At 40.7% G+C, this 27,620-nt stretch overlaps 1 protein-coding gene across 22 annotated transcripts in view; it reads right to left on the bottom strand.

Moving 5' to 3' along the window:
* KMT2C (lysine methyltransferase 2C) overlaps nt 1-27,620 on the bottom strand; it is a 283,726-nt gene that overhangs the window by 234,056 nt on the left and 22,050 nt on the right. Inside the window, exons 1-2 of one of the 22 annotated variants that reach the window (XM_042927172.1) lie at nt 16,493-16,552; nt 13,948-14,038 (exon numbers count right to left, since the gene is read on the bottom strand). The exons of 19 other annotated variants lie outside the window; for them this stretch is intronic. Coding sequence is in view for 2 of the 3 variants with exons in the window: in XM_042927166.1 (XP_042783100.1) it covers nt 5,607-5,650 (44 nt within the window). In the remaining variant the exon portion in view is untranslated. Of the gene's footprint in view, nt 1-5,606; nt 6,188-13,947; nt 14,039-16,492; nt 16,553-27,620 lie in introns of those variants that run through there. 2 more of the 22 variants (XM_042927168.1, XM_042927166.1) reach the window with 2 other exon arrangements.

Below are 27,620 nucleotides of genomic sequence, written 5' to 3' on the forward strand. Positions count from 1 at the left end.
CCGTGAGATCACAACCTGAGCCTAAATCAAGAGCCAGATGCCCAACCAACTGAGCCACTCATATGCCCCAAATATGTATTTCTTAGAAATCATATTGCACTGTCACACTGTATTGTCCCACCAGTAGCCAGCGACTCCATGGAGGGATCTTGCTTTTACCTGTTAGTTTCCAGATACTTTCCTGCACAGTGACTAATATTAAGAATAAGAAAAACTGGGGCGCCTGGGTGGCTCAGTCGGTTGAGCGTCCAACTTCGGCTCAGGTCATGATCTCACGGTCCGTGGGTTCGAGCCCCGCGTCAGGCTCTGTGCTGACAGCTCAGAGCCTGGAGCCTGCTTCAGATTCTGTGTCTCCCTCTCTCTCTGACCACCACCACCCCCCCCCCCACCACCTGTTCATGCTCTGTCTCAAAATAAATAAACATTAAAAAACAATTTTTTTTTAACAAGAAGAAAAACTTACTAATCACAGTTGGGAAATATTCAGGACCAACTAATTAGACTGCAGACTGGTGAAGAAAATGAAAGAGGGGCACCTGGATGGCCCCATCAGTTAAGCGTCCAACTCTTGATTTTGGCTCAGGTCATGATCTCACAGTCATTAGATTGAGCCCCGTGTCAGGTTCCGCACTTGGCATGGAGCCTACTTGAGATACTCATTCATTCTCTCTTTCTCTCTCTCCCCCCCTCTCAAAAAAGGGGAGGGGAGGAGAGGGGAGGGGAGGGAAAGGGAAGGGTGGGTCCAACCTGTGTCCTGCCTTTCCCATATAAACTGTTGTGCCAGGCAGCCAAACAGTGAGGGGGATTCTTCTCTTTATAAAAGTATTCCAGCAAATAAAATGAAGGAATAACACAATTAGAACATCATCATTTTACGATCCCTGATGAACCAACAGATCTGGGCACTGGTGACAACCAGACATTATGTGCCTCCCAGTGAGGAATGTACAACCACCTAAGAGGCAATCATGAAAAATGAAATTGAACCAGAATCTGATCAAGGTCCACCCACTCATTTGGCAATACAGAGAACAGAGAAACATGTTAAACCTCAGGGGTGTGATCAACAAAATCCAGATGGTGGGAAACTCTATGGGGCAAATAACTTGTTCCTTCAACAAATAAACTGAAAGAAACGGAGGCTAGTAGCCTATAGATTAAGAGAGACTAAATCACAATGTGTGAGCCTATGGAGATCCTGATTCAAACCAACTATTAAAAAAGAGACAGACACCTATTTAATTTGAATACTGAGTATTTGATGATATTATGGATTCAACCATTAATTATTTTAGGAATGATGGTGGTATTAGGTTCTTTTTTACTTTTTAGAAATCTTTACTTTTTAGAAATACATTCTCAGACATTCGTAAATGAAATTGTATTATGCCTGAAATTTGTTTCAAAATAACATAAGAAGTGGTTAACAGTATAAATAAAATAAGATTAGCCATGTGTGATGATGTTTAAAAGAAGTGACAAGTACTGAGGGGTTCATTATACACATTTGTATATGGGCAAATTTTCTGAAATAAAGTTTAAAAAAAAAAACAGGTGGAAAGGGAAAAGGAGTGACTCAAAGTCTACTGAATACCAGGGCAAGTGCAGAGAAGGGAAAATGATCACAGGTGGGGGTGGCAGCAATTGGAAAGAAATTATTTTATCACAAAGACCTCTGTTAAAGAAAAGACACCAAGGGAAGAAAGATTCGGGACACAGCAGAGTGCAGAGGTTAACTGAAACATGTGTGCACAGGACTTTCAGCAGAGCATTAAAAGCACAGACCCTGCAGTGAACACTGCCTGAGTTCAAATCCTGGTTCCACAACTCACCCTGTGCCTTCATTTCCTCAGATGTTAAAAAAAAAAAAAAAAAAAAAAAAAAAAAAAGGACAAGAGTAGTCTTTACTTCTGAGGACTTTTGTAGAATTTTATGAATTAATACAGTTCTCCTAAAACAATATTTCACAGAAGCTCTCCATAAATGTTAACTGTTCCCTGCCTGATCACCACCCTCCCCACTATAGAGATGGAAACACAGACCCCTAAGAGGTGAAGTGTCTTGCTTAACAACAACCTTAGAACCATCTCTTACGCTGAGAACTTATGGTAGGTTCGCTGGCTATTCACCAAACACATTTCCCTTTCCTGCTGGACGTGTGGCTAGGCTACATTTACCAACTTCCCTTCTGTGTGTCTGACTTCCGGACAATGAAATGTGGACTAAGTGATTGGATACCTCTTCACCCATCACAGGCCCTGTCCCCAAATCCCCCACACCCATCTCTCTCCCCCATCTGCCAGGTGAACATCAATGCCCAGGACAATCCTGGAAGTCAAGAGATTAAGCTTAGCGTCCCAGAAGAATAAACTGTTAATGCCTTAAGCCCCTGAGATTTCAGGGTTTATCTGTTATAGCAGCTGACATAACTTCAGTTAACATACTTTTCATGGACCCATCACAACAATCATTACTCCTCATTTTACAGACAGGAAAACTGAACCTTGGAAAGGGTCATGGTCACACAATTATTAAGTGGTGCGTCCAGGATTTGAACCAGCACTGGCTTAATACAGAGCTCAGGCTCTTAAGTGTCAAAAGACCAGTAAGTGGAACCAGGATTTCTAATTTACAACAGTTACATTTAACATAAAATTGTGTTACGTGTTCCTAAAACACTCACTTTAATCTCTCAGAAGAGTAACTAGAGAAGTGTTACTACAAGCACAAAGATATAAATATTCCCCCAAAAGTTTAACTGAGGTTTTTACAAGAAATACATTGGAATAAGACATTAAAAGAGAGAGAGAGATGTACATTACAGAGACCACACTTCGTTATCCTTGCAAATAGCCCATAACAGAAGTTTTAATATTTCTTAATGTTGATTTCTTTTGATAGAGAGAAAGAGAGCACATGCAGGCAGGGGCAGAGAGAGGGGGGCAGAGAGAGAATCCCAAACAGGCTCCATGCTGTCAGTGCAGAGCCCAACACAGGGCTCAAACCCATGAGCTGTGAGATCATAACCTGAGCCGAAATCAAGAGTCAGATGCTTACTTAATCGATTGAGCCACCCAGGTGCTCCTATAAGTTTTAGTATTTTAAAAAAATTTTTTAACGTTTATTTATTTTTGAGACAGAGAGAGACAGAGCATGAATGGGGGAGGGTCAGAGAGAGAGGGAGACACAGAATCGGAAACAGGCTCCAGGCTCTGAGCTGTCAGCACAGAGCCCGACGCGGGGCTCGAACCCACGGACCGTGAGATCATGACCTGAGCCGAAGTCGGGCGCTCAACCGACTGAGCCACCCAGGCGCCCTTAGTATTTTAATCCAACTTTTCCCACTTGATCTTACCTGAGCCATCCGTATTTATTGGAAATTATATAACATGATCTTATAACATTAGTAATTTTTTTAACGTTTATTTTTGAGACAGAGAGAGACAGAGCATGAACGGGGGAAGGTCAGAGAGAGGGAGACACAGAATCTGAAGCAGGCTCCAGGCTCTGAGCCATCAGCCCAGAGCCTGACGTGGGGCTCGAACTCACGGACCACGAGATCGTGACCTGAGCTGAAGTCGGACGCTTAACCGACTGAGCCACCCAGGAGCCCCTTAAAATTTTTTTAAGGTTTATTTATTTTTGAGAGACAGAAAGAGACAGAGCACAAGCAGGGGTTGGGGCAGAGAGAGAGGGAGACACAAAACCTGAAGCAAGTTCCAGGCTCTGAGCTGTCAGCACAGAGCCCGATGCGGGGCTCAAACTCACAAACCGTGATATCATGACCTGAGCCAAAGTCAGACGCTTAACTGATTGAGCCACCCAGGTGACCCTAGTAATTTTTAAATAGGATTTAATAAATGGAAAAATCCTTTTATTTCAATTATCACTGAACTGGATCTCCATCATTAATCGATGTGCACCTACAAAAGATGTACAAATGAAGTTATAAAACTGTGTTTACAGCATAATTCTACCTACAACTATTTTCTTCTATACATGTACATCTCTTGTCTACAAATGAGAAATATCTGGAAAGTAATGCAAGAAAGTTTCCAGTGATTACTTCTGGGGAGTAGAACTGAGCTTGTGATTTATAACTTTTGATAGACTGAATTTACGATGAATACAATACTTTCAGAATAAGAAATACTTAAAAATACATATATATATATATATATAAATCTATGGTTTATAGCATGGTAAAATTATCAAACTCCCAAAATCCCAAATTACATGATGGATAGTGAAATATGTAGGTTGGGGGGAAAAAATTGTAACTCTTTATAATGAACATACCATTTGATCAATTTCACCCATCTATATGGATACATGTGTTTACACATCTATAAATAAATCTATTTTTACACATTTAACTAGTTAGAAAAAAATTATAGCTCTTCATAATGAATATATCATTTGATCAATGTCACTTACATGGAAATATGGATATAAATGTCTTATATATGGATCTATAAGTAAAGCTATTTTATGATTTTATTAAGTTTTTTTAAGTAAGCTCTATGCCCAACATGGGGCTTGAACTCATGACCCTGAGATCAGGAGTCACATGCTCTACCATCTGAGACAGCCAGGTGCCCCAAGTAAATTTATTTTAAAACCCTTAAATACACACAAACAAATAGTGTATTCTAATCAGGGGGTTTTGATAACATTTAACCAAGCACATTCATTTTCATGAAATTCTGTTGTAACCTGGAGAATATCTGGGATTGTATCAGGAAAAACAACATATTATAAAACAGTTCTCTTTGGGGGCCCAAACTTGATAATGTTTTGGAGACTATTTTAGGGTTCAGGCTTTCTTCAAATGTTTCAGACCCTTCACAGAAAAAAGCAATTCAGAATTAAACCTCATTTGTCAAGGAACTCACTGTGTCCTCAACACTGTTCTAGATTAATGTAAAATTCTATCACATGCATCAAAATAGTATTTGTGAAGGGCCCAGGGGTTATTATTATTGTAATTAAATATGCTAAGATACATGTTCCTTAATCTAGAATTTTACGCAACTGTATAATTCTGAGACAGGAGACAATTTATTATTGTTATTCAGGTTAATTGAATGGGGGTGGCAGGCAGACCATTATAAAGATAATCCAAAATAGTAAGCTTTCAAAATAAATTATATTTGGCTTTAAAATGTCTTTTTAACCCACTTATTTCAGTATAAGAAACTCTGATAGTTTGAAAATTCTAAATCAAGGAGCACCTAGGAGGTTCAATTGGTTAAGCATCCAACTCTTGATTTCAGCTCAGCTCATAATCTCATGGTTGTGAGATCAAGCCCTGGGACAGGCTCTGCACTAACACAGCAGAGCCTGTTAGGATTAATTCTCTGTCTCTCTCTCTGCCACCCCCCAACTCATACACACACACACACACACACACACACACACCCTCTCTCTCTCTCTCAAAAATAAAAAAAAAAAATAAACTTAAAACAAATTCTAAATCAAAACATTTCCAAAAGTAAAACCACACTATGAAAAATGATGATTCAGCAAAAGTATAAATTATATGTTTATCCTTTTTTTGTTCCCCAAACAAAAGGTCTCACATAGTTATTACTGAGCCAACCCACCAGTGCAGAAGGACAGTAGAAAAATCATTCCTCCAATAAAGCATGGCTATTGTTCAGGTAGCAGTCGTGTTCACAGAGTGACCGGGGTACAAGCATGTGACCTCCATGCAGCACAAACGTGTATCACCTCACGTGCCATCCCTTATAGGCCCAGCCTGGTTCTATTCCAATGCCTTCTCTTGGAGCTGTACCTGACTTTATTACTAGTTTCCATCCAAATCCACTGGGAAACGGGACAGTTCTGCCATTGTTTCCTGGCCAGGAATTACTTGATGCTGAAAGTCCATGAGAAGATACGGCAGGAAGCAGTGAAGCTCACAAACCATGATGGCGGAGAAAAGGAGACAGGGTTATGTTGATCCTTAACCTCTCCCCACCACCATTCCTGCCACTGTCCCCCTGTAAATCTAGAAATAAGCCCCAGCCCTACCTCCAAATGTCCTTAATTCCTGAACTTGCTTCCTTCCTCTCTAGACACCATGTAGTTTAGGTCCAGAGCCAAAGTTCTCTAGAAAGTCCGGTTAGTTGGGGCGCCTGGATGGCTCAGTCGGTTAAGTGTCTGACTCTTGATTTCGGCCCAGGTCTTGACTGTGTAGAGCCTGCTTGGGATTCTCTCTCCTTCTCTCCCGGCCCTTCCCCCACTTGTGCTCTTTCTCTCTCTCTCTCTCTCTCTCAGTAAACTTGCAAAAAAAAAAAAAAAAAAAAAGCATTAGAAAGCCTGATCAGTCATTTATGCCTATACTTCCTCTTTAATTCACCAGCGGACTTCCTGCAAGCTGGTTAACAAACCCACTGTTTCACTGATACTAGACTGGCCGTCAAATCTCAGACACTCGATAATCTGTCGTTACCTTCCCCCACACCCATCTCTAGAACAACGGACCCTGGGCATTACACACGTTCACACTAGAAATCTCTATTTCTTGGCTTCTCTGGCTGTCCCCTCAGCCTCTACAGTGTTTCCTTCTGACCCTCTGTGGAACTACTACTGCTCCCTGGAATACAGTTCCAAAGCCCCCTCTCCTCTAGACAGGTTCTTCTTCCCTCAGTGTCCACCTTTACACAGTCTCCCAGCTCTCCAGTCCACACCCACCACCCACACACCCAAACCCCCCGAGACCATCTTCACCTGAATGGAATACAGGCTTGCCAAATTCGACAGATCCCAAACTGAATCTGTCCTCACCGTGTGTACCCAGTTTGTTCCATCCACCTAGAAATTTAAATCATTTCAGCTTTCTCCTCCTCCTAAACAACCTATTTATCCTACCTCTGAAACCTCTTTTCAACCAGTTACCTCTTCTTCATCCACAAAACTATCTCAGGTACTCGTTCCTCTCACACCTGCCGACACTCAACAACTTCTAAGCTCCCTCCATTTATCCCTCATACTAACACCAGATATTTTTTTCTTGCAAATATGACAGCATTATCCTTTTTTCATCTCTCAATGGTCACATACTCTGAGTCTTACAGAAAGACAAACCTCTTACTAGAGCATAAAAGACCCTCCACGATGCAACTTACGCCAACCAGTTTAGCCTCATTTGCTGTCACTCCTCTACGTGTTACACTTTCATCATATTTAACCTTTTAATTAATTTTTTAATGTTTACTTTTGAAAGAGAGAGAGAGAGAGAGAACAAGAGAGCACAAGCAGGGGAGCGGCAGAGAGAGAGGCAGACACAGAATCCGAAGCAGGCTCCAGGCTCCGAGCTGTCAGCAGAGAGCCCAACATGGGGCTCGAGCTCATGGACCGGAGATCATGACCTGAGCCAAAGTCGGATGCTTAACTGACTGAGCCACTCAGCCCCATCATATTTAACCTTTTATCTCCTCCCTCAAAATTCTGTGCCTTTACATGTGCTTTTTTCCCTCTGCCTAAAATAGGTTAGGACAGTCCCTGCAAGCTTCAGTTGAAGTGTTACCTTCCTTTCTCCCAGGAAAGCTTCACGTAAGCCTCAGAGGGCAGTGGGCTCCTTCTCCAGCTCAGTACTCAGACACATCTCCAAATGGATCTCTACTCCTGCCCCTTCACCCAACTTTAGAATTTTTGGCAAGGATCTTCTCTTATTCTCCATTCAAATCTTCTCTAACTAGCAGGTTACACACCATGGGTTGAAAATACTGTAAGTCAAAAAATGTGTTTAATACAACTAACCTGTCAAACATCGTAGCTTATTAGCCTGGCCTACCTTAAACACACTCAAAGCACTTATGTTAGCTTACAACTGGGCAACATCATCTAACACGTAGCCCATTGTACAATAAAATGCCGAACAGCTCGTATCATTTATTAAACGCTGCACTGAAAGTGAAAACCGGAAGGAAAGATGGTACAGGCACACTTACTGACGGTTCCTGACCCTCCTGGTCATGGGGCGGGCTGGCTGCTGTGGCCTGGGTGCTGCTGCTGAAAGCCTCACCAGACTTTACCGAGAGCGTCACACCACAGCTACCAGCCTAGGGAAAGACCCAAGTTCAAAATTCAAAGTATGGCTTCTACTGCACGCATATTGCTTTCGTGCCACCAGAAAGTCAAGCAATCCTACGTGGAACTATTGTAAATGGAACCATCTTAAGTCAAACCATCGAAGTCAGGAACCACCTGTGCTTCCAATGCCAACATACATACAACCTCACAAAACAGTCAATGAGTACCAAGTAAATAAATTCAGGGACTGTCACACAACACAGAAAAGGTTTTAGTGCATCAGGGACCCAAGACAAATACAAAATTTATACTGAAGAGGCTTTAATACATTGGTACGTACACACATACACACACATGCGACCCACGCACTCGTAACAGATCATGTCTGCTTCCATAACAAGCTCATTTCTCCAACCTAATACAACCCTACGGTAATTCTTTGCTGCCGTGTACTGTTCACATGGACTTCAAAGAAACTAATTTAATAACCCATAATCATATAAATTCACATGCCCACAGATATAAAGACAGGAAATTTTTCTGGAAATGTATAAATAAAACAGGTATTAGCGGTTTCAGGGTAGAGCGGTGTTAGAGGCTGAATTGCCCTCCACCTCCAAATTCTTACATTGGAGTCTTAACTCCCAGTACCTCAGAACGTGACTGTATTTGGAAAGAGGGCCTTTAAAGAGGTAGTTAAGTTAAAATGGGATGGTTAGGTTGGACCCTAATCCCAAACGGCTGGTGCCTTTGTAGACTGGGACACAGGCACACACAGAGGGAGGAGCATGTGAGGACACAGTGAGATGGCAGCCGTCTGCAAGCCACGGAGAGAGGTCTCAGAAGAAACGAGACCTGCTGGTACCTTCACCTTGGACTTGCACAGCCTCCAGAATGGTGAGGAAGTAGAAAGGTTCTGTTGTGTAGGCCCCCCAGGCTGTGATATTTTGTTATGAGAGCCTGAACTAACAGAAGCGGCTTCTAGTGTATAATATTTAAATTGCCTTTACATTTAAAAAAAAAAATTTTTTTTTAACATTTATTTTTGAGACAGAGAGAGACAGAGCATGAACAGGGGAGGGGCAGAGAGAGGGAGACACAGAATCTGAAACAGGCTCCAGGCTCTGAGCTGTCAGCACAGAGCCCGACGCGGGGCTCGAACCCACAGACCGTGAGATCATGACCTGAGCCGAAGTCGGACACCCAACCGACTGAGCCACCCAGGCGCCCCAACCTTTACATTTTTTTAAATAAATAAGTTTCCTAGACATGTACATGGAATTTTTTTTATGCCAGAAAGAATTATGTAAAAATAGTGGGATTATAGATACGTCCACCTTCTTCGTGTTGGTGTGTATTTAAAAACCTAACAAAATGCTATCAAATTAAATGACGTAACTGAATATCCTAGACATGAGAGCTGACCATACTCTGACCACAAATGCCACATTTTATCTTACTATTTTTCATTTGAAACAAAACAATATACAATGTTGTTAAAATAAGATTTTTAATTTCTACCAGCTCCACAAAGGAACTGGAAGAGGTAGACACTGGAGGGGAGCACTGTTGTGAATTACACACATCCCTGGAGCTGAGAGAACTAACAGTTACAAAGCAAAGAACAGGCTGATGTACAGAATTCTCTTATTGGGGTAAAAAGTCATTGTAGCAACTGAGGGGCCAATTATCAGACCCTGTGAGTTAGGCACCCTATATACATTACCACTTAATTCTCAGAACAACCCAGAGATGAAAATCCCCACCTCTTTTAACTAAGGAAACTTGGGTGCAGAGAGATTAAGTCACTGGCCAGTCATACAATTAGGAAGCAGAAGAGCTGAGACTCAAATCCAAGTTTCTAAGGTCTTAAAATCCCATGCTGCTTGATACTAAGAGCCCCTGAATGCTTAACAAATATTTATTAAACACCTGCTATATGTGCTTTGCCAGGTGTACAAGACTGAGCCATAACTCAAGTAACATAGTCACTATTCTCAGGAACTAAGAATCTCCTTCACATTCTGTGGCATGTATGTTTTTCCTACCTCTGTAACTAGGTTTTAAAGCTCTTCACAAGAGCTGTAACATAAAGGGAAAAACAAAGAGCTTTGAGTTAGAAACCTGAAAAAGTTCTGGCTTTTTCACTCATATAAATCAACAAACTGGATTCTTCATCAGTAAATAGTTGTAGAATAAGTAATATAGGTGAAAATGCTTAGAAGAGTACCCGGCACACTGTGGATACTAGAGAAATGTTAGTCAATGTGAATATTCATGTATAACCTTCACAGACAAGCAGACCCAGATTTCAAACTCTATTTGGTCAGTGCTAAGATTTCTCCAATGGCCTCTTCAGTATTCAAAGATCCCACTCACCTATCATTCTATCCCATTCTTCTATAGGACATACTACACTTAACACTCAAAGGAGGAAAATTAATACTATGAAGCTTCTTTATAACATAGTCTTCTAGACTAATGGTCTCCAAAGTGGAATAAACACAAAACACTTACATGTCCTAATCAGAGGCCTAAAAATGCTAGAACTTATAGGGAATATAAAATTTAGCTTTCCTACTACTTAATGTATGGACTGATTGTAATAGATGTACACAACTTATTTCAAAAAAGAAAAATGGGGTGGCCTGGATGGCTCAGTGAGTAGAGCACTCAACTCTTGATCTCAGGGTCTGAGTTCAAGCCCCATGTTAGGTGTAGAGCCTACTTTAAAAAAAAAAAGGATATAAATGCTGAGGCTATAGATTCAATGTTTTGTTTTTTTTAATAATTTGAAAGAGAGATTTTATTTCATTTCATTTCATTTTTGAGACAGCACAAGCAGGGGCGAGGGGGAGACGGGAGGGAGGGGGGAGGAGAGGAGAGGATCCCAAGCAGGCTCCACACTCAGCATGGAGCCCGACACGGGCCCCTGGGATCAGATCTGAGCCAAAATCAAGAGTCAGATGTTCAACCAACTGAGCCACCCAGGCACCCCTAAAATTCTTAATAATAGGGAGAGTAATTCAAATATAAGCTTGGAGACAACTGCTTTAGAGCCACAATTATACCATTAGTTATGGTTTAGTTCCATGTGGAAGCTGTAACATACAGCATATTGTATTTTTATTAACACTAAACACGACAAATAGGCCTAGCAATTTCCCAGTTCTGTGCCACCTATCCTTAAGCTGTTCCTTCTGTCTGGGCACCTGCTAACACCTAACTCCTATACTTCTCAGCAAATATATTCATGTTACCATGTAGTCTTTCCACATGTGCACAGTGAGAGGTAGTTAGTAACCACCCTATAACTCTAAAACTATGAGTTTATAAGTCAAATTATAATACAGAGCTAATATAAGGAATGATGTAGGTAATTTTCTCTTGCTCTAAGACATAATTTCCTTAAAAAGAAAACGATCTTGCTTATCATTATATTCCCCTCTGCACCTCCTGAAGAAACATTCCTCTAGACAAATCTTTCTTTTCTAATTTTTTTTTTTACATATTTATTTATTTTTGAGAGACACAGAGAGACAGAGCACAAGTGGGGGAGGGGCAGAGAGCGAGAATAAGACCCAGAATCCGAAGCAGACTCCAGGCTCTGAGCTGTCAGCATAGAGCCTGATGCGGGGCTGGAACTCACAAACTGTGAGATCATGACCTCCTGAGCTGAAGTCAGATGCTTAACCGACTGAGCCATCCAGACGCCCCTCCTCTAGGCAAATCCTGATCAGAAAGAATACACTGTATACAATGCATACGAAACTGATTTTCCTTGTAAATCTCCACTTAAACCTTCCAATAAGAAGTATTCCTCACCAAAAAAAGACATAGTAAATGTGTACTTACGTTGAGACCTAACACAGTAGACACCCAACAACTGCTCTGACAGTGTGGCAATTCTATTTGCATTATGGTACAGAAACTAAACAGGGTGACTGACTTCCTTAGAGAATCTGCTGCTTTCAAATACAGAACCTGGAATTTAGAAATTCTTCTAATATCCTACAAAAGTATATTAAAGTGAACACTTTGTAAACAGAGAACTAAATATACATTTTACTGGCCTCCACTGAATTCTCTCTCAACTATGCCTAAATTACCCTGCAAAAAAAATGTAAATGTATGTCACCTATCTGTGCTCCCACAATCCTATCTGTATCTTCAGTACGACTGAAAATTGGGAAGGTCTCAGAACACCTGCACAAGTGTGGCAATGGCCCAAACTCATATACCCACAATTTTGTCTGGGACAGTGAAGTGCGTAGTTGGAGGGGGGAAAACACAGCGTTTTAAAACATACCTTCTACGATAGCTCCCAGCTACTTCACAAGGATCCTACTTCCCCACTTGCAACTCACTAGTCAGTTCCTGGTAATCAACCCTTCATCAATGGCAAAAATGAGCACTTAAAGGCACCGTGTTTAGCAATCTGGCATGCCTTATCTCACCGAAAGCTGAGGGTTTAATTCACTTGCCTAAAGCCAATCAGAACCACCAAACTGTACAAGTCCAAGAAGCAGCATCTGTGCTGTATTTTATGTGAGCGGTGTCCCCAGCACCACATGAGAGGGGGCTGTGCGCCTAAGTGCTCCGGGCCTCCAGCTGATGAGCAGTGGAGTTAGAGCTCAAAATCTGCCAGGTCTGATGAGAAAGAACACACTCACAGATTTAAAGCTACAATGCCTCCCATCTTGAAACTGAAGGATGAACAATTAATCATACAATAAAACAGACATTTCTTGTTACAAATAACCCAGTAATCAGTCTCGTTGGTGAAGAAAGAGAGGGAGGGAGGAAGAGCCAGAATAGTTACTAGCTACTAAAGAGACAAGCAGGAAGAAACAGAAAAGGAAACCCTACTGAAGAATGTGCCTCTGATAAATCGCACATCTGTAGGGGCACAGAGAGATCCAGAGGTACAGAGGAGTTGGGGTGCTTTGGGTTTTCCCACCCCCACCCCCGCTGTCCCTTACAATACCACTATGATAGTTTTATAAAGAACAACCAGCCAGCATTTGGATTAAAATGACACACCCAGAGTAGGAAAAACTATAAATTATGCATCAGATTCTGCATCCACCTGCCCCTACTTATAACTTTGAAAGACTCCATTTATTTCAAAATTAGAAAACTGATCTCAGATTAAAAATCTCATTAAAATATATGGCTTCGAAAGGTTTAGAATCTAAGGGTACCTGGGTGGCTCAGTCGGTTAAGCGACCGACTCTTGATTTGGGTTCAGATCATAGTCACAACACGGTTCATGGGTTCCAGCCCCAGATCTGTCAGCGCAGAGCCTTGCTTGGGATTCTCTCTCTCCCTCTCTGTGCCCCTTCCCTGCTCACATTCTCCCTCTCAAAATAAATAAATAAGATTTTCTAAAAAAGAGAAATATTTAGAATCTATTGTAATAAGTGTGTATTTTCTTAACACGAAGAGTATTACAAAAAAAACAAACAAACAAAGGATGAGCACCTCAACAGAAAAATGGGCAATGACAAGTCACTAATGGTTACCCAACAGCCACTCCCCCTCACCACTGGTTCTTGCTGTCAGAGACCATCTCCCTTTACAAGGCCTTGAAAGGAAAAGGGTTTTGCTTTCCTGGACTCACCCATACCTTTGACAGGAGTACATGACCAGTCACAGCCACAGAATCTGAGGAAAATTCTGCTGAGGGCTTCCAGGTAGATTTTTGTTCTAAATAAAAGAGCGGTGCATGAACAGACAGACTTCGTCTTCACTGGCTGTGGCCATGGGACTACTGGATGTGTGAACTCTGGCTCCCCTCTTCCTCTCACATCCACATCTAACTCCTCAACAGACCCTTTCAGCTCTACCTTCAAAACATGCAGAATCACTTTTCTGTCTCCTATCGTTTTCCAAATCATCTCTCACCCGGCTGCTGCAGCGCTCTCGTGACGGCCATGCCTGCTTCAACCTTTATCCCCTTCATTCTCTTCGCGACACAGCAGCCAGCATGAACCTCCTAGAGTCACAGATAAGGTCAGTCCTCTGCCCCAAACCCCCAAAGGTATCTTATCTCAGGCAGAATAAAAGCCAAACAGATCTCACAATGGTCTACGAGGCCCATACCATCTGACTCACTCCTTCTCTCTCCCTCTGTGGCTCGGTTCCTCCTCTGGCTCTCCTCCCCCTTCCTGGACCGTGCCAGCACCCTCCTGCCTCAGGGCCTGTGCACTCACTACTCCCTCTGACGTGCTTTTCCCCCACACACCTGCCCTTGCACTCTGACCATCTGAGATGAGCACACACGCCTCACTGAAGCCCTCCCTGCTCAGTCCATTTAAAGTAACCCAACTCAGCCTAGCCCACTTATTACTTGAGTTACTTTTATTGCTTTGTTTATTACTCCATTATTCTCCTGAACGCTTACCATCTTGTAACACACTATTCATTTTACCTACTTGTTTATCCCCTCCTTTGCCCCCACCAAAAGGTAAGCCCCCTGAGGGCCACAAACATGGTCTGTTTTGCTCGCTGCTATACTTCCCATACTTTTTCATTAGGTGTTTTAAGTCCAGTACAGCTAACATACAGTGTTATGTTAGTTTCAAGGGTACAACATAGTGATTCAACAATTCAATACATCGCTCAGTGCTCATCATGATAAGTATACTTCCTTATATACTTACTTACTTTTGATAAGTAAAGATATACTTACTTTAGATTACTGCCTGGTACACTATAGATGCTAAATAATTATTTAAATGAATTACTCCAGCAGCCATCAATAACAAGCTGAAGATTAAAAAACAGGAAAATGGAGGGGTACTGGGGTGGCTCTGTGGGTTAGGCGTCTGACTCTTGATTTTGGCTCAGGTCAGGATCTCACGGTTCATGAGATGGACCCCAGTGTCAGGTTTTGTTTTGTTTTTTTCTTCAATATGAAATTCATTGTCAAATTGGTTTCCATACAACACCCAGTGCTCATCCCAACAGGTGCCCTCCTCAACACCTATCACCCACCCTCCCCTCCCTCCCACCCCCCCCCCCCAATCAACCCTCAGTTTATTCTCAGTTTTTAAGAGTCTCCTATGTTTTGGCTCCCTCCCTCCCTTTTTTTTTTTCCTTCCCCTCCCCCATGGTCTTCTGTTAAGTTCTCAGGATGCACATAAGAGTGAAAACATACGGTATCTGTCTTTCTCTGTATGACTTATTTCACTTAGCATAACACCAGTGTCAGGTTCTGCACGGACAGCACGGAGCCTGCTTGGGATTCAACCTACCCCGCCCCGGCCCCCCCACCCTCCCCTGCTCACACTGTCTCTCAAAAATATAAATAAGCTTAAAAAAATAATAAAACAACAGGAAAAGGGAAAGCATCTGGGTCCTTGATAATTTCCTGAGCTACTTAATTACATTTGGACTCGTGGTCCTGTAAGGTAAAATTTTATTCATTGTTTAAGTCATTTTAAATTAAGATTTTTGTTGGGGCGCCTGGGTGGCTCAGTCGGTTGAGCATCCGACTTCAGCTCAGGTCACGATCTCACGGTTCCTGAGTTCGAGCCCCGCGTCGGGCTCTGGGCTGACGGCTCAGAGCCTGGAGCCTGCTTCCGATTCTGTGTCTCTCTCTCTCTCTGCCCCTCCCCCCATTCATGCTCTGTCTCTCTCTGTCTCAAAAATAAATAAACATTAAAAAAAAAAAATTAAAAAAAAAAAAGATTTTTGTTATCTGAAGCCAAAAGGTACTGATACAGAATACAGGTGGACAGTTGGAAAAGAAGAAATGCTAGTGGCAATATATACTCAATTTAATTCAATCGCAAGACATACACATTTAAATAGCCACAAAGTAATGTCATGTAGCAAAAACATAAAAGCTTGATACATACATATCCCACTCGACATGACTCATTAAAACACTAGTGAGGTTTAGGACTTTTAAAATTTTATACATAGGGGTGCCTGGGTGGCTCAGCTGGTTAAACATCTGACTTCGGGTCAGGTCATGATCTCACAGTTCCTGAGTTTGAGCCCTGCGTCAGGCTCTGTGCTGTGCTGACAGCTCAGAGCCTGGATCCTGCTTTGGATTCTGTGTCTCCCTCTCTCTGCCCCTCCCTCGCTTGTTCTCTCCCGTTCGTTCTCTCTCTCTCCCTCCCTCCCTCCCTCTCAAAAATAAACAAACATCAAAAAATATATTTAAAGTTGATGAGACTGAGCTACAAAAAGATCAATGATCAGCCACACTCAAGCAGCTACTAAGTTAGAAGTGTAGAGTCTGAACCCAGGCAGTTCTGTCTACCAAAATCCAACACTCTGCAAACATCATCAGCCAGTGAGCAGAGCTCTCACCCACACTGAATGCGGTCTGCAACACACTTACTCCACCGGTGCCTTTCCTTCTGGCCACTTATTTTACATTTGGGTTCTGACTCATAAGAACTGACAAAAGATATCCAAGCGAGAGTGCCAAACTTACCAGAAAGACATCCTCTGGCGGAAAAAGATCAAACGAAAAGACAATTTTCAGTTTTCTCAACTGAAAAAAAAAATGGAGATAATAATAGTATTTACTTTATAGACTGTTGCGAGGATTAAATAAATTAACACAGCTCACGCGAAGCACTTCAGAAAGTGCCTGGCACACATTAAACGAGCAACAGTCTTTACTGTCAATCATCGCCACAACGATGACGAAGGGCTTCCTAAAGCTGGAAGGGTGAGGAGACTACGGCTAGAAGCGTGTTAGGGGCTTCAGGGACCACCGAAAGAGACAGGACAAGTGCTGGTTTTCATTCTTGGAACAGAGTGCTGAACTGACATAGTAAAGAAACAATTCTACTAGAACTCTCTCTTCTACTTTCGGAAACGTATGCCCTGCTCTGCATATGCGGTTGGAGAAAACGCCTGCTCTGTCGTGGGACTGTAAGTCAATACCTCATTTTTGGAGTGCATTTGGTCAGTATCTACTTGAAACATGCACTTTTTTTTTTTTTTTTTTTTTTTTTGAGAGGGAGGTAGGGAGGGAGAGAACTGCAAGCATGCACGCCCGTGCACCCACTGGGGAGAGTCAGAGGGAAAAGGAGAGAGAATCACAAGCAGGATCCAAGCTCAGCACAGAGCCCCACGTGGGGATCAAGCTCAGCACCGTGGGATCATGACCTGAGCTGAAATGAAGAGTCAGATGCTTAATCAACTGAGCCACCCAGGCACCCCAAAACATATGCACTCGTCGATCAGAGAACTTTACCTCTAGGAATTTATCTTCTAGATTATACCCACAAGTATAAATATACAAGGATGTCCACTACGAGTACAAAGATAGCAGTAAAACTAGAGATCAACAAAATGACCCTCAATAAAGGAATGGCTAAATAAATTAGGGTACCTCCAATCTAGTTTAAAACCTGTTTCTCCACAAGGCTCTCTAATGACATGACAATACTGTCTGCCCAAGCTGCCGAAGCCAAAAACCTAGAAGACAACTTAAATTCTTTTTCTCACTCTCTCTCATCAAATCCTTTAGCAGATCTTATCCAAATAGCTTTCAAAACACACAAAAAAACCTAATCACTCTTCTCCTCGACCACCAGCAGACTCTAAGCCTTTCCTGCCAAGATTACTCCAACAGCCTTAATGGTCCCCCCCACCCCCCATTTAAAATCCTCCCGAAGCTTCTACTGCACTGAGAACAAAACCCTGCTCCTCACCGCGGCATGCAGGGCACTGTACGACCAGACCCCTGCTTACCTATCAGACGTGATCTACTCTAAGTTCACTCCTCACTGTCCCATAACATCAGCCTTTTACTTCAGGAGGCAAGAGGGTCCCTTGAGTATGACACACTCATCCTCGTCTAAGAGCCTTCACAATGAACCCTATTCTTCCTAAATTTTCGCCCAACTGCCTCTGCATCATTTGGGTCTATTTCAGTGTCCTTCCTGCAGGGAGACCTTCCTGACTACCCCCGGCAACACACCTCATGTTCTCCCAGCAACATCAGCAGATACTGTCAATACCATTACTATAATGTATTTTCTTTATAGCATTTTCCACTGTCTGAAGTTCATGACAAGGAATGCATTTATTTTGTATCTCTCACCATTGAATTTTGTCCATGAAGGCCAGGGCTTGGTCTCTCTTGTTTACTACTGAATCCCCAGAATCTAGAATATGCCTTGCAATAAAGCAAGCACTTGATTCATAATGGCTGATGAATATTATGCAGCCTTTGGAGAGAGAGAGAGAGAGAGAGAGAGAGAGAGAGAGAGAGAGAGAGATGTGTACATGCTAAAACAGAAAAATGTCCAAAACTACACTGTCCGGTGACCAAAGCAAATCACAAAGCAATACACGTCAAATGATCCAACTGTGTAAAACTGAACATGAGCACATTATGGACAAAGAGAAACACATTTGCACAGAAGTCAAGGAGGACACAAAAGAGACTTACCAGTAATTAATTATCTCTGAAATATGGGGCTGAAGAAGAGGGGAAGGGGGCCTTTCACTTAAGTCATGCTCTCCCCAGCTGAGTATTTTTACCAGCGTGTATCACATGCGTGAGTTTTTTGTGACACCTTTCCTAATCCTCCAAATGTTGTAAAAAGCCCACACACAGTGGGTACTCTCTTTCCTAAAGAGCCTCGCATGCAACTTCAAGCTCCTAGAATACTTCTACAACCTAGCACATTCTGAAACACTGTATAAGTAAGTATCTGAATACCTGTTAGTTTTTGGTCTAGTCCAGTTTAAGAGCTAAAGAAAAAGTCTCTGGTTCAAACAGCAGATCAACTATACACACTCATCTCCCTTTCATACAAGATTATTTAAACAGCAGTTGAAAACACGTCGAGAAAAAGAAAAAAAGGAGACGTCCTTAAGACGTCCTTAAAGACATCCTTAAAAAAAGGAGACGTCTTTTCAAAAGAAAAGAAATCATGGGCTGGGGAGAAGTGACTAGTGATCTAGCATGGGGGTTGGCACTTGGGGGTAAAACAGTGGACTCCTAAATGTCAGAACACAAAAGCAGAATGACCAGCTTCACCCTGAAGTAAAGCCTGTCATTAATTAATGACGACAAGGTCTCATAGCAAGCTCTTGCACTAACTCCTAAATCGCAGTGATACCAGGAATCGGCAGCTATTTGAGAAAAAGCCTACAATATAAATGAGATCAAGATAAAAACAAAAGTCACCCCAGGGGCGCCTGGGTGGCTCAGGCACTTAAGCGTCCAAGTCGTCCAAGTCTTGCCTTTGGCTCAGGTCCGGACCTCACGGTTCATGGGATCAAGCCCCTAGTCGGGCTCTGTGCTGACAGGGCTGAGCCTGCTACGGATTCCCTCTCCCTGTCTCTGCCCCTCCCCTGCTTGTGTGTGTTCTCTCTCTCTGTCTCTCTCTCTCAAGATAAACAAACATTTAAAAACAAAAGAATTCTTGGGCACCTGAGTGGCTCAATCAGTTGAGTATCTGACTTGGGCTCAGGTCATGATCTCACAGTTGGTGGGTTCAGGCCCCACAATGGGCTCTGTGCTGGCAGCTCAGAGCCTGGAGCCTGTTTCAGATTCTCTGTCTCCGTCTCTCTCTGCCCCTCCCCTGCTCATGCTATGTCTCTCTCTCTCTGTCTCAAATATAAGTAAATGTTAAAAAAAAAATAAAAAAGGAATTCCCCCTTTAAAAAAAACAAAAATTAAAAATAAAAACATTTCAAAGAGATCCAAGAAGATTATGAACCCATAAAATGAGAAAAGAATGGCTGGTATTGGGGTACAGGGAGAGAGAATTCCTGAAGATTTAAGATATGACTGCCAAACTAAAATTGAAGTCTAAGAACAGAGGAAATACCCACAAGGACAGAACAAAGAGACAACAGGATGGGGGAAGGGGGCAGGAGCTAATTCAGGAAGTCCAACAACCAACTAAAAGGAGTTATAGAAAGAAAATAAAGGTATCCAAATTGGTAAGGAAGAAGTAAAACTTTCACTATTTGCACACAGCATGATACTATATACACATATCCCTAAAGATCCGAGCAAAAAACTACTAGAACTGATAAATGGATTCAGTAAAGTCACAGGATACAAAGTCAACATACAGGAATCTGTTGCATTTCTATACTCTAATAATCAGCAGAAAGCGAAATTATAAAAAGAATCCCATTACAATTGCACCAAAAATAATAAAATAGCTAGGAATAAACTTGACCAAGAAGGCAAAAGACCTGTACACCAAAAACTGTAGAACACTAATGAAAGAAATTAAAGATGACACAAATAGAAAGATATTCTATGCTGGCTGACGGACTGGAAGAACAAATACTGTTAAAATGTCCATACCACCCAAAGCAAACTATAGGGTTAATGCAATAAATCCCTATCAAATTAACAATAGCAGTTTTCACAGAACTGGAACAAATAATCCTAAAATTCATATGGAACCACAAAAGACCCCAAAGAGCCAAAACAATACTGAAAAAGAACAAGACTGGGGATATCATAATCTCAGACTTCAAGATACACTACAAAGCTGTAGTAATCAAAACAGTATGGTACTGACACAAAAACAGACACAGTGATCAACAGAACAGAATAGAAAACCCAGAAGTAAACCCACAACTATATGGTCAATCAATCCATGTAAGGAGGCAAGAATATACAATGGAAAACAGTCTCCTCAACAAATGCTATTGGGAAAACTGGACAGCTACATGCAAAAGAATGAAACTGGACCACTTTCTTATACCATATACAGAAATAAACTCAAAATGGATGAGACCTAAATGTGAGACCTAAAACCATAAAATTCCTAGAAGATAACTTAGGCAATAATTTATTTGATATTAGCCATAGAAAAATTTTCTAGACATGTCTCCTGAAGCAAGGGAAACCAAAGCAAAAGAAACAATTGGGACTACACCAAAATATGAAGTGTTTGCACAGTGAAAAAGCCATTAATAAAACAAAAAGACAACCCACAAAATGGGAGAAGGTATTCACAAATGATATATTTGATAAAGGGTTAATGTCCAAAATATATAAAGAACTTACACAACTCAAGACCAAAATAAACACAAATAGATCCAATTTAACAATGGGCAGAAGATACGAATAGATATTTTTCCAAAGAAGACATACAGATGGCCGACAGACACATGAAAAGATACTCAACATCACTCATCATCAGAGAACTGCAAATCAAAACCACAAAGACGTATCACTCCACAACTGTCAGAATGTCTAAAATCAAAACCAGAAAAGTCAACAAATGTTGAGGAACCCTCAAGCACTGTTGGTGGGCATGGAATGCAAACTGGTGCAGCCACTGGGGAAAACAGTACAGAGTTTCCTCAAAAAAATTAAAAATGAAATTACCATATGATTCCATAATTCCCTCATTGGATATTTACCCAAAGAAAACAAAAAAACACTAATTTGAAATGATATATGCTCAACGTTTATTGCAGCATTACTGACAATTAGCCATGATATGAAAACAACCCCAGTGTCCACCCATCAAAAAACAGATAAGATGTGGCACATAAATACAAGAGAACATTATTAGTCCATTAAAAAAAAAAAAATGAACTCTTGCCATTTGCAACATGGATGGATCTACAGGATATTATGCTAAGTGAAATAAACCAGAGAAAGACAAATACCATACAATTTCACTCATATGTGCAATTTAAGAAACGAAACAAAGAAGAAAGAGACAAACAAACAACAACAACAACAAAAGCACACTCTTAAATATTGAGAACAAACCCCTAGAGTGGAAGCATGTGAGAGGCACAGGTGAAATAGGGGATTAAAAGCACACTTATCATGATGAGCACTGAGTAATGTACATAACTGTTGAATTATTACACAGAACACCTGAAACTAACATAACACTGCACACTAATTATACCTGAATTAAAAAAATAAATAAAATTTAAAAGAAGTTACAGAAGGAAAATGAAGAGATAATTAAAGTACTAAGAGTATTTCCAAGAACTACAAAACATTAGTCGTTATAGTTTAATAATAATGGAAAAAAACACATGTAGACATCTTTTACAGATTTCAACTTATTTTTTAAAGATTTTATTTATTTTTTTATCCTTTTTTAATTTTTTTTTTTTTTTGGTTTATTCACTTTTGAAAGACAGAGAGCCACAGAGCACAAGCAGGGGTGGGGCGGAGAGGGAGGGGGACACAGAATCTGAAGCAGGCTCCAGGCTCTGAGCTGTCGGCACAGAGCCCAACGGCACAGAGCCCAACGTGGGGCTCGAACTCACAAACCACGAGATCATGACCTGAGCCTAAGTCAGATGCTCAACCAACTGAGCCACCCAGGTACCCCTAAAGATTTTATTTTTAAGTTATCACTACATCCAACATGGGGGTCAAACTCACAACCCCAAGACCAAGAGCTGCACATTCCACTAGCTGAGCCAGCCAGGTATCCCTGAGCAATTTCAATTTAGAAAGGACAAACAGAGCTCTAAGGAGTTTCCATAGAGAATGACAAAACACATTACTCAGAAAGGAACAAGAATCACAATGTATCAGACTTCTCCTCAGCAGCAACAATGGATACTAGAATATCTCTGAGCAATGTCTTCAAAAGCTCTGAGGGGAAATAGTTTGCAACTTATTTTGGCTTGAATAAAATAATACCACTCAACTATAAGGGTTAATAAAGAGTTTTTCAGATATGCCAGGATTAAAAAAAAAATTATCTCCTACATATTCTTTCCTAGAAATTTCCTAGAAATTTATGTGATGGATTCACTGCATTAAAACAAGGAAGTCACTTAAGAAAGAATAAAGGTCCAGTTAACACTGAGCAACATGCAACATGTCTAGATGACGTCTAGTCCAAAATGAAGAAAGAGGACTAGGAAAACCTTTCCTCAGGGAGAAAAGTACTCTCATCTATAAAATAAGAGTGATTAAAAATAAACAGCTGGTAAAGCTGAAAACATGGCAGAAAAAATAGTGACAGATTAAGAAAAAAGGCCAGAATCAACTCAAAAACCAAGAAACAATACAAAAAAATGTATATCATATTCTTGCCTCTACTAGGAATGATATTTAAATCATCACAATTAGACACTATTCATTGATTTTCAACTATTAAAAACAAATCATAGGCAAAGTATAAAGGAATACAGAATATAGATGTTCTCAACCTTGACAATGCCAAAGTAGAAATCACAGATACAGGGGCTTAAAGGGGGAGAAAAAGGTGAAAAGTGACAGTAGTAATAGCCTCAATTTTACTACTTGGGAAAGTAGGATGGTCAACCCATCTTAACACAAAGAAAAGTCTATTATATCACATACATTGCAAAGATAAGAGTATGTATTGAGGAAGTAGATGCAAAGGAGCCAAATCTGTATTCATCAAAGAAGAAATCAATCTGAAATTGATATATCATAAAATAAGCTTCTCAGACACAATAATACCACACAAAGAAACAATTTAAAATTTTCCTTTGGGGAGTGGCACAAGGGTTTTTGACCTTTATTATAAGCATTCTAGTCTGACTTCTTCCCTTTTTTTTTTTTTTTTTAGTACTTATCAAATTTTTTTTAGAGAGTGGGAGAGAGAGAGAATGAGAGGGAGACAGAGAATCCCAAGCAGGCTGTGTGCTGTCGCACAGAGCCAGCTGCCGGGCTCGAACTCATGAACCATGAGATCACAACCCAAGCTGAAACTAAGAGGTGAACATTTAACCAAGTGAGCCACCCAGGCCCTCCTGACTTCTTTCAACTATACACTTATATTACTTTGTAAAAAAATTTTAATGGATGTAAGAAAAACTCTCAAAGAATACTGATCTTCTCATGAAAAACACAATGAGTAACACATCCTGCCTAAATTTTTCCTCATAATATATAAAACTTCCTTTTTTCCCTAATACTCCTAGGTGCCAGGTTAAATAATTTCTGAGCCTTTAAAACTATCTTTAGGGTCGCCTGGGTGGCTCAGTCAGTTAAGCATCCAACTTTGGCTCAGGTCATGATCTCATGGTTCATGGGTTCAAGCCCTGCGTCAGGCTCTGTGCTGACAGCTCAGAGCCTGGAGCCTGCTTTGGATTCTGTGTCTCCCTCTCTCTCTCTCTGCCCCTCCCTCGCTCGCACTCTCTCTCTCTCAAAACTAAAAACATTTTTTTTTAAATAAAAAAAAATCTTTATAGGTATTAATAGATAAACAAGTCAAGCTCCAGGATGTACATATTACTATCATCAAAATTATTGGACCATCACTCCATATCTAAGTAAAATGTAAACATGCAACATGTCTAGATGACGTCTAACTTAAATTTAACTCACAGTACTTTAAACCAAGCCAAAATCTTCCATATATGCAGTTTCTCAATTTTAGTATTTATTTTACCAAAAATACAGAAATGTGCCTTTAACACCTTTTTTCTAGATTGCTTTAGATTTTATTGCTGTTAGCAGCACACACAAGAGCATTTCAAATTCACCAGACCTAAATTTACTTCAGTTTTCATTGCCTTTTCCTATGTGCCCTTCATAAGAAATATTTTAAGTACTACAAAATTTATCTCATTTAGTTTTCTGATCTGTCAGAGACCTGAAACGGAAAAGACGTTTCTTAATGTTTATATATGTAACTCAAGATACAAAAGGGAACAACTTATTTATTACTATTCAAAACAGATAATTTATTTAAAACAAAAAATGTTGGTGCAAAACGATAAAATAATAGATTGGTAGCAGGACCAAATACAGAGGTAAGACCAAATTCTAGGAGAAACATGCCCAATTTTAACCTATAAAGGGAGATTCAAGTGATATCAAAAATGGCAATAGGAAAACCTTAAAGATTTAAAGATTAAAAAAGGTGTTTTTTTTTCCTGTTTATGTAGGTGGTGGCTTCTTTCTATAGGGAGAAGGCAGCTAAAGGGAGGCCTGCAGCATTACGGTTTACAGCGTTTTGTTGCAAGAAACACAAGTTTTTCCTCGATAGAAAGCATCTAAAAACTAACTGGGAATTACTCCTCCAAATACAAATTACACTGTGTGGAAGCCTCACATAATGACCACATCTTCTTTAACATTGTAGTGTGTCAGCACCACAAGTTAAACACCACGAATTTGTGCAGCTGTTCTCAGGAAAAACAGGTTTGGGTCCACTTCTCCATTAGGAGCCAAATGGCCACAGTGGCCCACAAGATGCACATGTCACATTTCAGTCAAGTCACAGACCCATTTTTCCATTATCCAAGCAATGTAAGGCTAAGAAACATTAACAAATAATTTACCAAACTCCTCCCAACCCAAAATATAAGAAGCTATCGCATATTTTGACATCTTAAGGAAATTACATTTTTCTTGTCATTAAAATGAATCAAAGGAAAAAATGGTTCAGTGCTCTTCACTAAGGCATTAGGTAGCTTAGAAAGAAGACATTATATCACGTTGGCCTTTTATTTTACACTTTTCATAGGTCTAAATGTTAAAAACGTGCATAAAAAAACTCTGCAACAAGAATAATGATTTTTTAACAAGGATGACACCTTACATTAGAAGCAGTAACTGTTTATTCTAAAGTATACAATATCAAAAAGTTAAAATTCAAATTTATCTTGTTAGAATACAGTGTTTCCAAATCAACTGTCCTTACAGAAAATAAAACACTTATTTCATTATTATTTAACCTTTAGAAAAATGGCCAAGCAGGACTTCCCGCCCTTGGTTTAAAAAAAAAAAAAAAAAAAAAAAAAGATTTCTATTTGTAAATTAGAAACTGCTCCTTCAATATATAATAAAAATTATTCTAGAAGTAGTTTATCCCACTTAACACATACTACAAGGTTCTGTAAGAAAAAACATAACTAATGCCACCTGAGATTAAATGTTAAATACATTAAATGCTATATTTAAATATGAAGTATCTTAGAATAAGTAAGGTAATGTAAGTAATAGGTAATATGAGTTTAGTTGTGAACATAATGAAGTTAACCCTTTACTATCACAGTTTTACTGAAAAAAAAAGAGAGTATGTATTTAATTCATCAAACCGGTTTTCTCCCAGCTTAAAACAAGTTCCCTAAAACACTTTAGCTACGTAATAGTTTGGCTCTCTTTAAAATTTCTTGTAATTAAATTCTAGCAGAGTACCAAAAGAGAGATGTTAATATGCTAGTTACAAAAGTAAGGATTTTACTACTTCTTTTTTTTTTTTTTTTCCTTTTCTAACTGGGAATTAAACACACATGAAGAAATACATTGAAAATCCTCAAACTAGGAATGAAATACTTGAGTCAAAATGTTTTCTCATAGCATTTTCAAATTATATAAATATCTCAAAATGTGTTAAATTCATATTACCATTTAAAAATGTTAGAGCTTTGTCTAGTCTTATGTACACACACACACACAATTTATACAGAATTGGAATCAAAAGGCTTAATTATTCTAGAGTAACTAACCGACTTAAGAAACTAAGTGAACAATCTTCAGAACCAAGAAGGCAAAGCTATTGCCATTACTCTTCTATCAACTAGAATATACAACTTTTATGTCTTGTGTGTTGTGTCCTGATTTACAAACCTAAACTGGATTCCGCGATGAAAATATTCATCTCAATGTCCAGTGCCATCACATTTCATGCTTTGATACAGTTACACACAAAACAGAATTACACCACTTCTTTTAGCTTTTGTCTTTGTTTATTTTCACGCGTAAGAAGCCAAGCCAAGCCCTCCTCCGGAATCAGAGGCAAAACTACGATCCTCTCCGAAAAGAAACGAAAAGTTTCCACCCTTAGGGCATTGGGGGTTCTGGCCCTTTTTGCTGTCATTTTACATTTCTGTCCCTCCACCGTCTTCCGAAAGCTGCTGCCAGGCCCCGATCACCGATCAGCCAGCCATATTACCCTGCCAGGTCCAATGCCACTCGATAGGAACCCTAGGAGCGGCCCCATCCCCCTCCGACAGCTCGACCCAGCAGGCAGGCCCCGCGGCCCCCATCGGGGCCGCGCCGACCGACCCCGCCACAGCGCGTTCAGGACGCAACAATCGAGCGTCACACTCTTTCCTGCAACTTGTCCTGCGGCTCTGAGACCTGCGGCCACACACACCCACCACCACACACGGGCACAGACCCACGCTCCGAGCCGAGCCCAGCCGAGCCGAGCCTACGGGAGAGAGGAGGGGAAGGAGGTGGAGGAAACAGCGCGAGCGGAGAAAGTAGATCCGTGCGTAGCAGGCGCCGCAAAAAGGTGGGATGGATTTCTCCAAGGCCCAGATCGGGAACCTGGCTACAGACGCCCAACAGAAAGCCCTCCAAGTTAACTCTCTGCTCGCCGTTTACAGGAACTCTCCCCTGGGCCGCTTGATTTCAAGCAAACCGAGTCCATTTTATTACTTTGCATTATTTAATGAATTTTGTGGGGAGGAAGAATATAAAACAAAGGGAAACAAACACGTCTCGTGTCATCTTGCGTCAAAACGGTTAAGACCTTATATTAACCCTATCGGTAAGTCTCCAAATCCTTTCTCCTCTAGCATCTCTAGAATGAGGTCAAAACGGAAATATTAACCACCTAAAATGGTCTTCAGTGTCTACCAAAAATTTCCCACCCAGG

This window comes from Panthera leo, chromosome A2, assembly GCF_018350215.1.
Source record: "Panthera leo isolate Ple1 chromosome A2, P.leo_Ple1_pat1.1, whole genome shotgun sequence".
NCBI classification, from domain to species: Eukaryota; Metazoa; Chordata; class Mammalia; order Carnivora; family Felidae; genus Panthera; species Panthera leo.